Source organism: Acomys russatus, chromosome 25 (genome assembly GCF_903995435.1).
Source record: "Acomys russatus chromosome 25, mAcoRus1.1, whole genome shotgun sequence".
Taxonomy (NCBI): Eukaryota; Metazoa; Chordata; class Mammalia; order Rodentia; family Muridae; genus Acomys; species Acomys russatus.
Genome location: NC_067161.1, coordinates 36,050,190 through 36,064,878, shown reverse-complemented (window position 1 = coordinate 36,064,878; position 14,689 = coordinate 36,050,190). Strand labels below are relative to the sequence as shown.

The window sequence follows — 14,689 nt, the reverse complement described above, 5'->3', positions numbered from 1 at the left end:
TGGGCGGTGAGCTCCAGTCAGTATGCGTGAGCATGTATGCGTGAGCAGAGGGAAAAGGAGCTCACTCTTGAGGGAAGCCTTGAACAGACAAGCCTTCCCAATAAAAACACCAACAATTCCAGAAAAAAAGGGGGGGAGGGGGTTGATAGGTATACAAAAATCACAATTTTATACCCAAAATGATTGTCAAAACATACAAAAGAAATGCCAGTTTAAAATTTTACAATGTTGGGGCTGGGGAAATAAGTTAGCTAAGTGCTTGCCACAGCGGCTCGAGGCCTGAGCTTGACCTTCAACACTCACATAAAAGTCTGGCTTTGGCCAGGCGCAGTGGTGCACGCCTTTAATTCCAGCACTTGGGAGGCAGAAGCAGGCAGATCACTGTGAGTTCGAGGCCAGCCTGGTCTACAAAGTGAGTCTAGGACAGCTAGGGCTACACAGGGAAATGCTGTCTCAAAAAACAAACAAACAAAAAAGTCTGTCTTTGGAGGTATATGTCTGCTATTCTGGCACTGGGGAGGTGAATCCCTAGAGTGTGCTGGTCAACCAGCCTGGCCAAACATGACTCAGTGAGAGTCCCACAGCCCACCAAGAGGCCCCCTCATCAAAAACAAGGTCACAGCTCGACACCTCTACATGCCTACACACACATGTGCATACAGGAGCACGCATACTATTTTGGCCATTAGGAACTTCATAGGCTAGGATAAGAGGGTAGCATGCCAATAGGCATTGAAGTTTAAAATCATAGCTGGGTAGCCAGGAGTGGTGGCGCATGTCTTTAATCCCAGCACTTAGGAGTCTGGACTTCAGTGAGTTCAAGGCCAGCATGGCTGGGACAATTAGGGCTCTTACACAGAGAAACCCTGTCTCAAAAAAAAATAATAATAAAACTAAGTAAATAAATAAGAATCAGAGCTGGGTGGTGGTGCATAGCTCAATGGTTGAGTGCTTACTAGGATACACAAAGTCCTGGGTTCAATTCCTAGCACTGCATAAACCAGAGTGGTGGCTCACGCCACTAATCCCAACACTTGCGATGTCGAATCTGGAGTTTGAGGTCATTCTTGGCTGCATATCAACCTTGAAGCCTGCGACACAGGATGAGACCCAGTGTCAAGAAAAAAAAAAAAAATTAAAAATCACTTTTACTTATGAAGTTGATGTGCAGATAAGGAATATGTAGGTGTGTGTGTGTGTGTGTGTGTGTGTGTGTGTGTGTGTGTGTGTGTTATGCTAGGATAAGCAGATGTGGGATATGTGGGTGGGTGTCATATATGCTAAGTATACAGACATGAGGTATGTGGGTATGCATCATGTGTGCCGAGATATGAAAAGATATGTAGAGACAGTCTTTGCTGCATTGTTTTCTTGGCAAAAGACAGAATAATCTAGGTTTCTCATTAACTGTTGACTAGGTGAAAAACCAAAAAAATCTCTGTGATGTTAAATAGAAGTACCAGGCATATGTGCACACACAGGGAGCAAATTACAAGAAGTATTTATGTATTGTTTTGAGACAGGATCTTACCACATAGGCCTTATCGACCTGGAACTCACTGTGCACACCAAGCTGGCCTCAAACTTGTAGCAATCCTCCTTCTCCTGCCTCCCAAGTGCAGAGATCACAGGCATGTGTCACCACACCCAGCCTTATCTTTGATGAAATAACACAGGTCAACAATTCATAGAGATGTGCCACCGTGCATCTATGGGTGTATGTGTGGCTCCCCCACTTTCTGTTTAAGATTGTCAGAACAGGGCTGTGCATATGGCTCAGTGCCAGGGCTTGACATGCAAACATGAAGAGTCAACTTAGGACCCTCAAAACCCCATAGAAAAGCTGGGCACAGTGGTGCACAGCTGTAATCCCTGAGTTCCTAAATGAGATAGGCAGAGACAGAAGAATCCATGGAATTTTGTGGTGCAGCTAGTCTGACATATGCAGCAATGACGAAAATGAGAGAGATGCTCTTCCAGACATGGTAGACGGCTAGAACAGACACTTGAGGTTGTCGTTTGACCCCCACGTATGAGTCATGGCAAGCATATGCGTTGTGCACAAGAATGCTCACGCACGTGCGCGTGCACACACGCACACACACACACACAAAAGTTGTTTTGTTTTGTTTTGTTTTGGTTTGGTTTTTTGAGACAGGGTTTCTTTGTGCAGCTTTCCTTTGTAGGACTCACTTTGTAGACCAGGCTGGCCTTGAACTCACAGTGATCCGCCAGCCTCTGCCTCCCCAGTGCTGGGATTAAAGTTATGCACCATCATGCCTGGCTCATTTAAAAAATTGTTTTAAAGTTTCTCTATACCTAGATTATTTCTAGAAACTGAAGGAACTGCAGTGAGAATCAGGGGTAGGGAAGATGGTCTTGGCTGTGTGGCTGCTATATTGTGAATTATACTGCACACAGACATGAAATTTATAATTTTTTAAACATAAGGTCCCCGTGGCCTCAGAACCTCCAGGAAGGTGTGCTTCCGTAGGCCTCCCATGTCCTCTCTGATCCAGTCTGACCACAGTCCCTGGCTTCTGACCCATGAGGCCTCCAATGAGTCCTGGGCTACCTTCCCCAAAGCATCTTACATCCCTTCAATGTTCTATCTGCAGGTTGTACCAGTCGGTCAAGCTGATGTACTCTGTTGGCATCTTCTTCACCTATGCCCTCCAGTTTCACATCCCAGCTAAGATCATAGTCCCCTATGTTGTCTCAAGAGTGTCTGAGAACTGGGCTCTGTTCGTAGACCTAACCGTGCGCACAGCCTTGGTCTGCCTGACCTGTGAGTGGGAAAAAGGGGGCTTATTCACCCGGACCTATGACATGTGTCATGCCTCAGTACAGCGCCTATCCCAGCAGCCTTGGTTCTGCCACTTGCCTCTGTGATCTACAAGATATTTGTCTCCTTCCTTCTCATCTTCTCACCCAAAACGGGCTTAGAAAACTCTCACATGAGGAATAAATAAGCCAACCCCAGTCCGATACCTTAGGGAGTGACTATCGCTAACTGGCTCACAGGAGGAGGCAGGATCTTTCCCACTCAGCCACTTGCCTGCTGACTGGCCATTATCCTGATACACCGAGCACTCACTCACACCAACACAGCATTGCTGCCAACCGAGGGAGCTATGGACCAGAGAGAGTAAGTCCCGTCTGTCCCCACATCATGCAGCTCTGTGACAGAACAGGATTTGATAGCCTAGAGCCTGTGTCCTTCCCATTTTATGTATGCTCAAGTCCCACTGTCATCAAGTCACTGTTTAACTGCAGATAAACCCCAACGGGGTTGATTTGTTGAAGACTTGGGGGTTATTTCATTTCTCCTCCCTCTTTCCTCTTCATTCACCCGCCCATCCATCTAGAAGGCATTGCTTAGGAAACGAAACATTGGAAGAAGGGCTAGGCCATCCTTTCTCTGGAACATTCCAGGAAGAGGGTCAGAAGAGGTGCCTAGGAGAGAAAAAAAAAGCAAAAGATGTTTGACCCAAAGATATGAAAGCAGTGGTCGTCTGCTGTTTGATTATTATAGCATGGGGTGGAGGAGACCCTTAGCATTGGCGGGGAAGGTGCTGGCTGCCAGCCTAGTTCCAGGTTCAGTGAGACGCCCTGTCTCAAGGGAATAGTGCAGAGAGTGATTGACAGATGATAGAACAAGACACTTGATTCCCTCCTCTGGCCTTTACACACCACACCACACCACACACACACACACACCACATACACACCACATACACACACACCACACCACACACACACACACACACACACGCACACACACGCACACACCCACACCACATACACACCACATATACACACACCACATACACCACATACACACACACCACATACACACACCACACACACACACACACCACACACACACACACACACCACACACACACACACACCACATACATACACACACACCACATACACCACATACATACACACACCACATACACACACACCACATACACACCACATACACACCACATACACACACACCACATACACCACATACATACACACACCACATACACACACACACACACACACCACATACACACCACATACACACCACATACACACACACACACACACACCACATACACACACACACACACACACACACACACACACACCACATACACACCACATACACACACACACCACACACACCACATACACCACATACATACACACACCACATACACACACCACACACACACACACCACATACACACACACCACACCACACACACACACACACACCACACACACACACACACACCACACACACACACCACATACACACACACCACACCACACACACACACACACACACGCACACACACGCACACACCACACCACACACACACACACCACATACACACGTACACATACACACACCACATACATACACACACACACACTTTCTTCTCTACAAGAATTCTCTTCAAAAAAAAAAAAGGAAAGAAAGGTTGGGGGTCCAGACAGGGTCCAAGAGCTACAGTTCCTGGCCTAATCCTTAAACTACAAAGCCATGCTTATTGGGGACTCCCCTCTTTGAGGCCCACTCGGTGAGTCTCTGTTCCTCCCTCACTGCAGGTTTCTCAGCTGTTCTCATCCCTCGCCTGGACCTGGTCATCTCCCTGGTGGGCTCCGTGAGCAGCAGCGCGCTGGCCCTCATCATCCCGCCCCTGCTGGAGATTGCCACTTTCTACTCTGAGAACATGAGCTGTGTGACCATTGCCAAGGACATCATGATCAGCATCCTGGGCCTGTTGGGGTGTGTATTTGGGACATACCAAGCCCTCCACGAGATGACCTCGCAGGCCCACTTTTCCATGGCCAACTCTACAAGTGTCCACACATAATTACCTATTTTTATTTGAATAGTTCTTCCTTCCTCCCATCCTCTGTTGGATTCTCATTGTACAAGTTCATCAGAACCCAGCATCTCTATGTTAATTAGCGGCTTCTTTGTCTTCCAGGAAGAAGGTGGGTACTCGGGCTTACCCCTGAAGGGCTCTGGCTTACTGGTTCTGGGTTTCTTGCACAGTCTTTTTTGTACCTTGGAACCCAAATCAGGTCAAATCTTTGATACCATCAACTTTCAAAAAGCCAGGCAAAGCTGGATGTGGTAGGACACGCCTTTAATCTCAGCACTCAGGGAGACAGGCTATAAAGTGAGTCCAGGACAGTCAGGGCTACACAGAAAATCTTTGGTCTCAAAAATCCAAAAAGAAAAAAAAAGACACCTGATATTAACCTCAGCCTCCACATATGCATACATATACATGTCCACACACTAACACTGATAACTACTTGTACCACATACACACAACCAATGTGGGCGGAAACAAAACAAAATGAGTGGAGATGTAGAGATGACTCATCATTAACAGCAACTGCTGTTTGTCTTAGGGTCTCTATTGCTAGGAAGAGACACCATGACCATGGCAACTCTTACAGGGAAAGCACTCAATTCGAGCTGGCTTACAGTTCAGAGGTTTAATCCATTATTGTCATGGCCGGAAGCATGGTAGCGTGCAGGGAGACATGATGCTGAAGAAATAGCTGAGAGTTCTACATCTGGATCTGCGTGCAGCAGGAAGAGAGAGTGAGCCACTGGCCGTGGCTTGGGCATCTGAAACCTCAAAACCTGCCCCCCCCCCAGTGACATACTTCCTCAAGGCCACACCCTTTTAATAGTGCCCCTCCCTATGAGCCGATGGGGGCCATTTGTATTCAAACAACCATATTCCACTCCCTGACTCCATATGCTTTTAGCCATATCATAATGGATAATACATTTAGTCCAACTTCAAGAGTTCCTATAGTTGCTGTGCGTCGTGGTGCACATCTTTAATCCCAGCACTCGGGAGGCAGAGGCAGGCACATCACTGTGAATTCAAGGCCAACCTGGTCTACAAAGGGAGTCCAGGACAGCCAAAGCTACACAGAGAAACCTTGTCTCAGAAAAAAAAACAAAACAAAAGTCCCCATATTCTATAAGTTCCAGACTTGTTTAAAAGTCCAGAGTTCAAACACTCTTCTGTGATTTATACAATCTCTTAACTGTAGCCCCCTGTAAAATCAAAATGAAAAAGCAGATTACATATTTCAACATATAATGGCACAGGATAACATTACCACTTCAAAAGGGAGGCGGGAGCGTAGTGAGGAAATGCTGGACCAAAGGGAGACAGAAAAGTAGCTGGGCGAACTCAATATTCTGTATCTCCAAATCTGATGTCAAAGCACTCTTCAGCTCTCCAACACCTTTCAGCTTTGTTGACTGCAGCATATTTCTCCCTCATGGGCTGGTTCCACTCCCTGTTGGCAGCTCTCCTCAGCAGGCATCCCACAGCTCTGGCATCACCAACATTGTGGGGTCTCTAAGGCAATCCAGGCTCCGCCTTCACAGCTTCACACGATGGCCTCTCTAATCCTCCTAATAGTGTTACTCCCAATGAGCCTATAGGGACCATTTTTTTTTTTATTCAAACTACCACACTGCTCCTGTATGGGACCCAAGTTCAGCTCCCAGCTCCCATGTCAAGGCAACTCATAGCAGCCTGTAACTCCAGTTCCAGGTGATCTGAGACCCTCTTATGGCTTTCAACGGTGTCACTGGGCTGGAGAGATGGCTCTGAGGTTAAGAGCACTGAATGCTCTTCTAGAGGTCCTGAGTCCAATTCCCAGCAACCACATGGTGGCTCACAACCATCTATAATGTGATCTGATGCCCTCTTCTGGCATGTAGACAGAGCACTGTATACATAATAAATAAAAATCTTAAAACAAACAAACAAACAAACGGTGTCACTGGTATGTCCACTGTTATGCTTATGGTGCCTGGACACACACACACACACACGCACGCACACACACACACACACACACACACTTTATAAATTAAAAGCAAATAATTTTTTTTAAAAAAAGAAAGTGTATGGCATGCTCCCTGATACCCTGAAAATCACATAAATCCAAGAGCCAAGAGTGGCTGCGATCCTTATGTTCAGAATGTACCCCTGAAGCACCAGGTTCAGAAAGTGTGCACAGAGCCTGGCTGACCTCATCTCACATTCTGAAGGAAAAAGCCCAAAACCAAAAGCTAAAAGCCCCAAAAGCCAAAAAAGCCAAAAGCCCAAGGCCAAAAGCTTGCTAGCTCATCCGACAGCCCAGGAGGAGAAAGCTAAAAGCCCTTTCTTCTGTCTTAAATACCCTTTAACTCAAAGTCCCTCCTTTCTGTCTATTCTCTGTCAGTGGGTTCTTGCTCACCTCTTGACCAAGGGTTAACTTTATTAAATCCTGTGTTCAGAAAGCTCTTGAACTACAGGTGTGTGCTAGGGCTGCGCCACACCATAATCACCCGTTTACAATAAACAGAAAGTTTTTGGATTGAAAGAGTGTGTTAGGGCTGAATCACACCAAACAAGAAATAGATTTTTATAGTTCACACTCTTGGGGTCCACAATGGGATCAAATATCCTGCAACACAGAACCAGGTGGATTTCTGTTAGTTCAAGGCTAGCCTACAAAGTGAGCTCTAGGATAGCCAGGATGACACACAGAGAAATGCTGTTTGGAAAAAAAGCAACAAAGAAAGAAGGAAAAAAGGAAGAAAGAAAAGAGAAGGAAGAAAGGAAAGAGAGGAAGAAAGGAAGGAAGAAAAGAAAGAAAAGAAAATCTGCATAGAGGGAAAATGGATTTCCTATTCTGATAAGTATCTCAGGAAGAAAGTAGGTTTAACTTTGTCCAGCCAGCTGGGCTGTGGTGGCACACGCCTTTAATCCCAGCACTCGGAAGGCAGAAGCAGGGGGATATCTGTGAGTTTGAAGCCAGCCTGGTCTACAAAGGGAGTCCAGGACAGCCAAGGCTACACAGAGAAACCCTGTCTCAAAAAACAAAACCCTTGTCAAGCCACTGGCTCAGCTTCTAATATCTTACACCAAATCTTGGGTAATTTTCCCTTCCCCACTTGCAGTCTTAGTTTCCTGTTTGTGAAAGGAAGGGTTGGAGTAGTTGCTTATTAAATAAAGACCTTTTCGATGCTGACATTCTTCTTGTGAGAAAGAATCAAAATTTATTCCCCCAAACATGTGAAAACAATTTCTCACTAACTTATTACCCTGTTAAGAGAGCCTAGGATTAAAGCTCATGTCTTTGGAAATTTTCATTCCATGTTCATCTTTCAGATGGCTTCCTTCCTTCCTTCCTCTTTTCCTCCGTTCCCTCCCCTTCCCTGACTTCTTTTTCCCTCTTTTCACCCCTCCTTCCTCTCCTCTTCTTTCCTCCCTCCCCCTCTCCCTTTGCCTGCCTTCCCCTCTCTCCTCCCAACTCTTCTCTCCTCTCCCTCCTTCTGTGGAGAAAGAGATTTCTTCCTCTGCAAGGATTATTGACCTCCTTTTTAAACAACATTTAGGTGGGGGAAGAGGGGGCGGTTTCAAAGACAGCACACTCTGCAAAGGGGAATGCACACTGTTACTCTGTTTCTTGTTCAAGGACAATTTTGTAGGGTGGGAGTCTTAACACAATGTAGCACTCCTGGGCATTTGTCCCAAGTGGCTTTTGTGTAGGCAAAGATCGACACAAAATAGTGGAACATTAGAAATACACATCCCACAAGAATAAAATGATTAACCTAGAAAAGCCATCCTACCTCCAGACTTGGAGCTGCTGCTGGGGAACTGTGACTTATCAGCAAGGCAAAGCTGGGGAGAGACACACGGAACAGCCAGGCATGGAGGTGCAGGCCTGTGATCCCAGCTGCACAGGAGGCAAGAGGGGGCCAGGTTCAAAGTCTTCCTGGGCTAGCACAGGCCTTCAAGGCCAGCCTGAAAAACAGCTTAGTGAGAGCCTGTCTCCAAAATAGAATGCGAAGGCAAAAGGACTGGGGCATGGCTCAGGGGCAAAGCTCTTGTGGGGTAAGCAGAAGACCAGGGTGAACAGTCAGGGGTGGTGGCATTTGCCTTTAATCCCAGCACTCAGGAGGCAGAGTCAGGACACTCTCCAGGCCTGCCTGGTCTATAGAGTGAGTTTCGGGACATCCAGGAAAGAGAAACCTTGTCTCAAAAAACAAAAACAAAACCAAAACAAAAGTAACACCACAGAACAAGCTCTTTTGTGAACACAGGCAAGCCCTGGGACTGGGGCGGCAGCATGGAGACCCAGCCCAGAACCTTGTACGTTCTAGGCAAACACTGCACTAGTCAAGCAACTGCCTAGGCTTTTAGTGGCTCTTTTAAATTCCTTCTAGAGTTTTCCCCTTGCATTCCTAACCTAGCTAAGTGTCTGCTGCAAAAAGCCTAAGGTCTGGCCTGTTTCTGCTTGTGACATGCCTCCTCACTAACTGCATGATTCTTTTCTTCAACTTGAACACTTAGAAATCTTTGTACGGATATTAGCCGTGTACTGAGGCTCATAAATTTGAATGTTTGAGCGCCAGAGTGGAACTTTCTGAGAAGAATTAGGAGGTGTGGCATTGTTGGAGAAGATGCGGCCTTGTAAGAGGAGGGTGTCACCGGAAGTGGGCTCTGATGTTTCAGAAGCCCATACCAGAGCGAGCTGTCTGTCTCTGCCTGCTGACTATGGACCAGGATGTAGAGCTCTCAGCTCCTTCTCCAGAACCATGTCTGCCTGCTTGCCATCACATCCCCTCTTGATGACAATGGTCTAAACCTCTAACACGGCAAGCAAGCCCCAATTAAATGTTGTCTTTTATAAAAGTAGCCTCCGCTGGGCATGGGGGCGCACTCCTTTAACCTCAGCATTCATGGGAGGCAGAGGCAGGTAGATCTCTGTGGGTTCAAGGCCAGCCTGGTCTACAAAGAGAGTTCCAGGACAGCCATGGTCGTTACACAGAGAAACCCTGTCTCTAAATACCAAAAATAAATAAATAAATAAATAAATGTAGCCTTTTGGTCACAGTGTCTCTTTACAGCAATAGAATAATAAATAGAACAACCTGCCTATTTTTTCAAGTGAGCAAGTAAGTGTGTGAAGCTCGTGAGCTTTCAAAGAGTCTCCTATCTCTGCCTCTCACTGCAGTAGTGGAATTACAGATATACAACAGCTGGGCTTGGTGGCACACACCTTTAATCCCAGCACTTGGGAGGCAGAGGCAGGCGGATCTCTGAGTTCGAGGCCAGCCTCAAGTGACAGCAGGAGCTAAGCAAATCTTCTCCCACTGAGGCCAGACAAGGCAGCCCAGCTAGGGGAAGGATCCACAGGCAACAGAGGCAGAGACAGCCCCTACTCCTGTTGTTAGGGGACACACATGATGGCCATGCTGCACACTGCTACATATGTGCAGGGGGTCTAGGTCTGGCCCATGCAAGCTCTTGAGGGAAATGTAGGCATAGTGGTACCCAACTGTAACTGAAGCAATCAAGAGGATGAGACAGGAGGATTTTGATTTTGAGGCCAACCTAGGCTACATAGTGAGACTTTATTTTTTTAAAAAAAAAAATTTTTTTTTTTTAAATTTAAAGATACAAACCATACTAGGTATGGTGGTACCTGCTCTGAAAATGCAAGTAAGAGGATCAGGTATTCAAAGTTAACTCTGCTTTGGGGGGTTCGAGACAGGATTTCTCTATGTAGTCCTGGCTGTCCTAGACTCACTCTATAGTCCAGGCTGGCCTCAAACTCATAGCGATCCGCCTGCCTCTGCCTGCCAAGTGCTGAGATTAAAGGCCTGGTCTACAAAGCAAGTCTAGGACAGCCAAGGCTACACAGAGAAACCCTGTCTCAAAAAAAAAAAAAAAAAAAATCACCACATGTGACGTGAAGATGGAAAGGCACCAAAAGGGGAAAGGTTCATGGGGCTGGGGAAGGGAGAAGAATTAACACATTTTATTTGAAAATGCAACAATGAAATGGAATAGCTGCTGGGCAGTGGAGGCACTCCCCTTTAATCCCAGCAGAGGCAGAGGCAGAGGCAGGTGGATGTCTGTGAGATCAAGCCCAGCCTGGTCTACAGAGTGAGTTTCAAGACAGCCAGGGCTACACAGAGAAACCCCGCCTCAGAAAAAATATGAAAGAAAAACATTGAATATGCTAAATAACAATAATTCTTAAATTATATGGATATTGGTATTGCTCAGCAGGTAAAGGCAGTTACAGTCCAAACTGACAGCCTTGGTGTAATCCCCAATCAACACTAGGAGAGAAACTAATTCCCAGAAGTTATCCTCTGGCTTCCACTTATGCACCATGGCGCATGCGTCTGAATACTCTCTTTTCTTTCGGGCACATGCACACTAAATAAATGCAAAAGAAATGAATAGAAACTTTCACAAAATAGTCTCATGAGTTTTTGTTTGAAAAACTTCTAAAGCAAGACAGAAATAGTTTGTATATCTCATCACCTACCTGTCATTAATACTAATACCACAGCCACAGCCACAGCCAGGACCGTGTCATCAGCAGGGAATAATGCTATTCTAACCCAACATGGAAATGAGCATCTCACAGCACATCTTTATACTTCATTCTCGGCCGGCATGGGACTGTTTCTAGATCTTTCCTTATTATCCATAGCCTTGACAACCTTGAAGAGCTGTTCAGGGCTGTCTGATCAGGGTTATATTGAGACATCATACTTCTAAAGAGTCTCAGAGAGACGATATATGTCCTTCAATAATTGTTCACTTTATGGGGTGTTTTTTTTTTTTTTTTTTTTTTTTTTTTGGTTTTTCCGAGACAGGGTTTCTCTGTGTAGCCTTGGCCATCCTGGACTCACTTTGTAGACCAGGCTGGCCTCGAACTCACAGCGATCCGCCTGCCTCTGCCTCCCGAGTGCTGGGATTAAAGGCGTGCGCCACCACGTCCGGCTCTAGGGTGTTTATTTTTGACACAGGGTCTCAACTACAGCCCAGGCCAGCCTTAAATTTAAAATCCCCAGAAGGGCTGGGATTGCAGGTAGGAGCCACCACACCCTGCTAGGTAAGACTTTTTAAAGACTGCAGACACGTGCTTTCTGTGCTGGTTCATTCCCCAGTTCAGTATCCACATGGATTCTTTACTCCTGAGACTGTTGATCTTTTTCTATTTCCGTTTTTCCTTGGGATTCCACTGTGTACAGGACTCTAGCCTGTGTTCTTATTTTTAAAAATTCAAATGCATTGTCATTTTTCTGTTACTCAAATTGACCGAGGCTTAAGTCATCAGATACCCTTTCAGGTTGCCTCCTGCATTCTCTTATTGTGGGGGTTCATGTCTTTGATCCCAGCACTCAGGAGTCAGAGACAGACAGATCTCTGTGGAGTTCAAGCCCATCCTTGTCTACACAGTGAGTTCCAGGCTAGCCAGAGCTACATAATGAGACCCTGTCTCAAAAATTACCTCTTTATAGATAGATAGGTAGATAGACAGCTAGATGGGGGCCCCAGACATGGTCACACACACACACACACACACACACACACACACAAATAAAATAAACATAAAAACCAAACCACCAGCAGGGTGTGGTAGTATATGCCTCTAATCTCCAGCACTCAGGTGAGTTCAAGGCCAGCCTGGTCTACAAAGCTAGTCCAGGACAGTCAAGGTTACACAGAGAAACCCTGTCTCGAAAAACCAAAACCGAAACCAAAACCAAACAAAACAAAAAAATCCCTTTCAGACTGGGCATGGTAACATATACCTTTAATCCCAGTATTGGGTGTGTGGGGGGGCGGTGGGAGGAGTAGAGAGGTAGGGGGAGTGGGGGGCGTGGCAAATCAAAGTAGTACAACAGGGTGGTATATACAGGGCTTGGAAGCAGGGTATCATGGGATATACGCAGGCTTGCTCACCTCATTTTGGGCAGGAAGCAGAGAGGCTGGTGTGCCAATACTTTCTTCAAGTGCATGCTCCCTTGTCTCTTGGCCAAAAAACACATCTTCTACATTGTTCCATGACCTGAGATGTCACCCTTAAATCTTACTCTCAACCCACAAGAGACATGAAGGCACATTTTAACAAGTATGACATACACAAAAAGATTTCCTGAGCTAGTAAGGTTCTCTTCAGAATGTGAACTTGGGTGCAGATTTGGTGGCCCATGCCCAAACTCAGCAACAAGGAGGCTGGAGCAGCAGGTCTGAGTTCCAGACTAGCCCATACCACCTAGCAAAACCAACCAACCAAAAGCAGAACGCAAACTGGAAATCTAAAGGGAATTGGGCCTGGTGTTGCAGGCCTATAATCCTGAAGGTTTGTCCTTAGGGAGTTTGAGGCCAGTCTAGGCTAGAGTGAGACCCTGTCCCAAAACTATACAGGGGAGAGGGCCTCGGTCAGTAAAATATTTGCCTTGCGAGAGGACCAGAGTTCGGATCCCCAGAACCATGTAAAACACTGGACATGGTAGAACACAATTGTAATCCCAATGAGATGCAAGGTGGAGGCAGGTGAATACCTAGGACTCCATGGCCAGACATTAGCTTGGCTTGCAAGTCCCAGGTTAATGAGATCCTGTCTCAGACAAAATGTGGAAAGCACTCGAGGAATAATACCCAAGATTGTCCCCTGGCTGCCGCCGCCTCCTCCTCCTCCTCCTCCTCCTCCTCCTCCTCCTTCTTCTTCTCTCTCTCTCTCTCTCTCTCTCTCTCTCTCTCTCTCTCTCTCTCTCTCTCTCTCCACCCACACACCCACACACCCACAAAAGAAAAAAAATGTACGGCAAATCTTTAAGACTAAAATGGCAGAAACTGTAGGCTAAGGAAAGTGAAAGCACAACCCATACATACCCAGAAAGCTCAGGCTCAGTGAAGCAGAGCCAGGCAGAAACCCCAGCCACTGCTGAGACAAACACAAGCATTCATGTTTTGAGATGCCTAGACTCCCCTGTACCACCCACCGAGTCTTTCCCCAGCAACAGCCGGCCCGAACAAACTTCCAAAACACACAGCCATGCTCAGTGAAGCGCGCAGCCAAGAAAAGGAGGGAGTACAGCAAGTTAAAAAGATTTATTGCCAGCTTAGGCTTTCAGTCCAAAACCTGGGTGAGCTCTTTCCAGGCTCAGGAAGTTGTCACGGTGCATCCTGATGTGGGGTCCACTCTCTTCACGGGACCCCTGTTCCACATGGAGGCTGCTAGGTGGCCCACTCCAGCGGGAGCCTCTATATCCTGTTGGTGGAGGGCTCTGAGGCTGGCACAGTGCCCAGCTCTCAGAGGCCATGTACACCTGCTCTAGTGCGGGCTGAGCCTCTCTGAGGCCAGGCACCACAGACTTGACCCTGAAGAGGGAAGAGATGATGCCAGATGTCTGAGAAGAACAGGTGTGAGAAAACAGTCACCTGCAAACCAGATGTCCCCAGACAAGTCCACGTGGCCCCCTTTTGGCCTACACAGTATATAAAAAAACAATTTGTTATCAATAGTTAAAAAGTTTAAAATTTCATATAAAAGTCTGGGTTTGGGACCTGAGGGAGAAAAGATAGTATGAATATCTGGCAACATTCTTACATGGCACTTACAGGTCACTTTAGAATGCATCTCCCTAGGACTAAATATGCCATTCCAGACCCTGGCCCTCTGGCACCAGAGCAAATGTGCTATTGGGGTTTTGGCCTTACTTCCTGTCTAGTATAAAGAATCCCACTCCTTGTATGTGTCATACCAAAAAAGAAAAAGTGAGAGTCATGCCTGGAAGCAATTGCTTTGGCTCCCTGGATCTTCTGCTTGG

The 14,689-nt window shown here is 46.5% G+C and overlaps 1 protein-coding gene across 1 annotated transcript in view; it reads left to right on the top strand.

The window, feature by feature from the left end:
* LOC127208663 (proton-coupled amino acid transporter 3) overlaps positions 1 to 4,883 on the top strand; it is a 29,734-nt gene extending 24,851 nt beyond the window's left edge. The window contains exons 9-10 of the mRNA XM_051168171.1: positions 2,619 to 2,788; positions 4,615 to 4,883. Coding sequence (XP_051024128.1) covers positions 2,619 to 2,788; positions 4,615 to 4,883 — 439 coding nt within the window. The remainder of the gene's footprint in view (positions 1 to 2,618; positions 2,789 to 4,614) is intronic.
* The last annotated feature ends 9,806 nt before the right edge of the window (positions 4,884 to 14,689 follow it).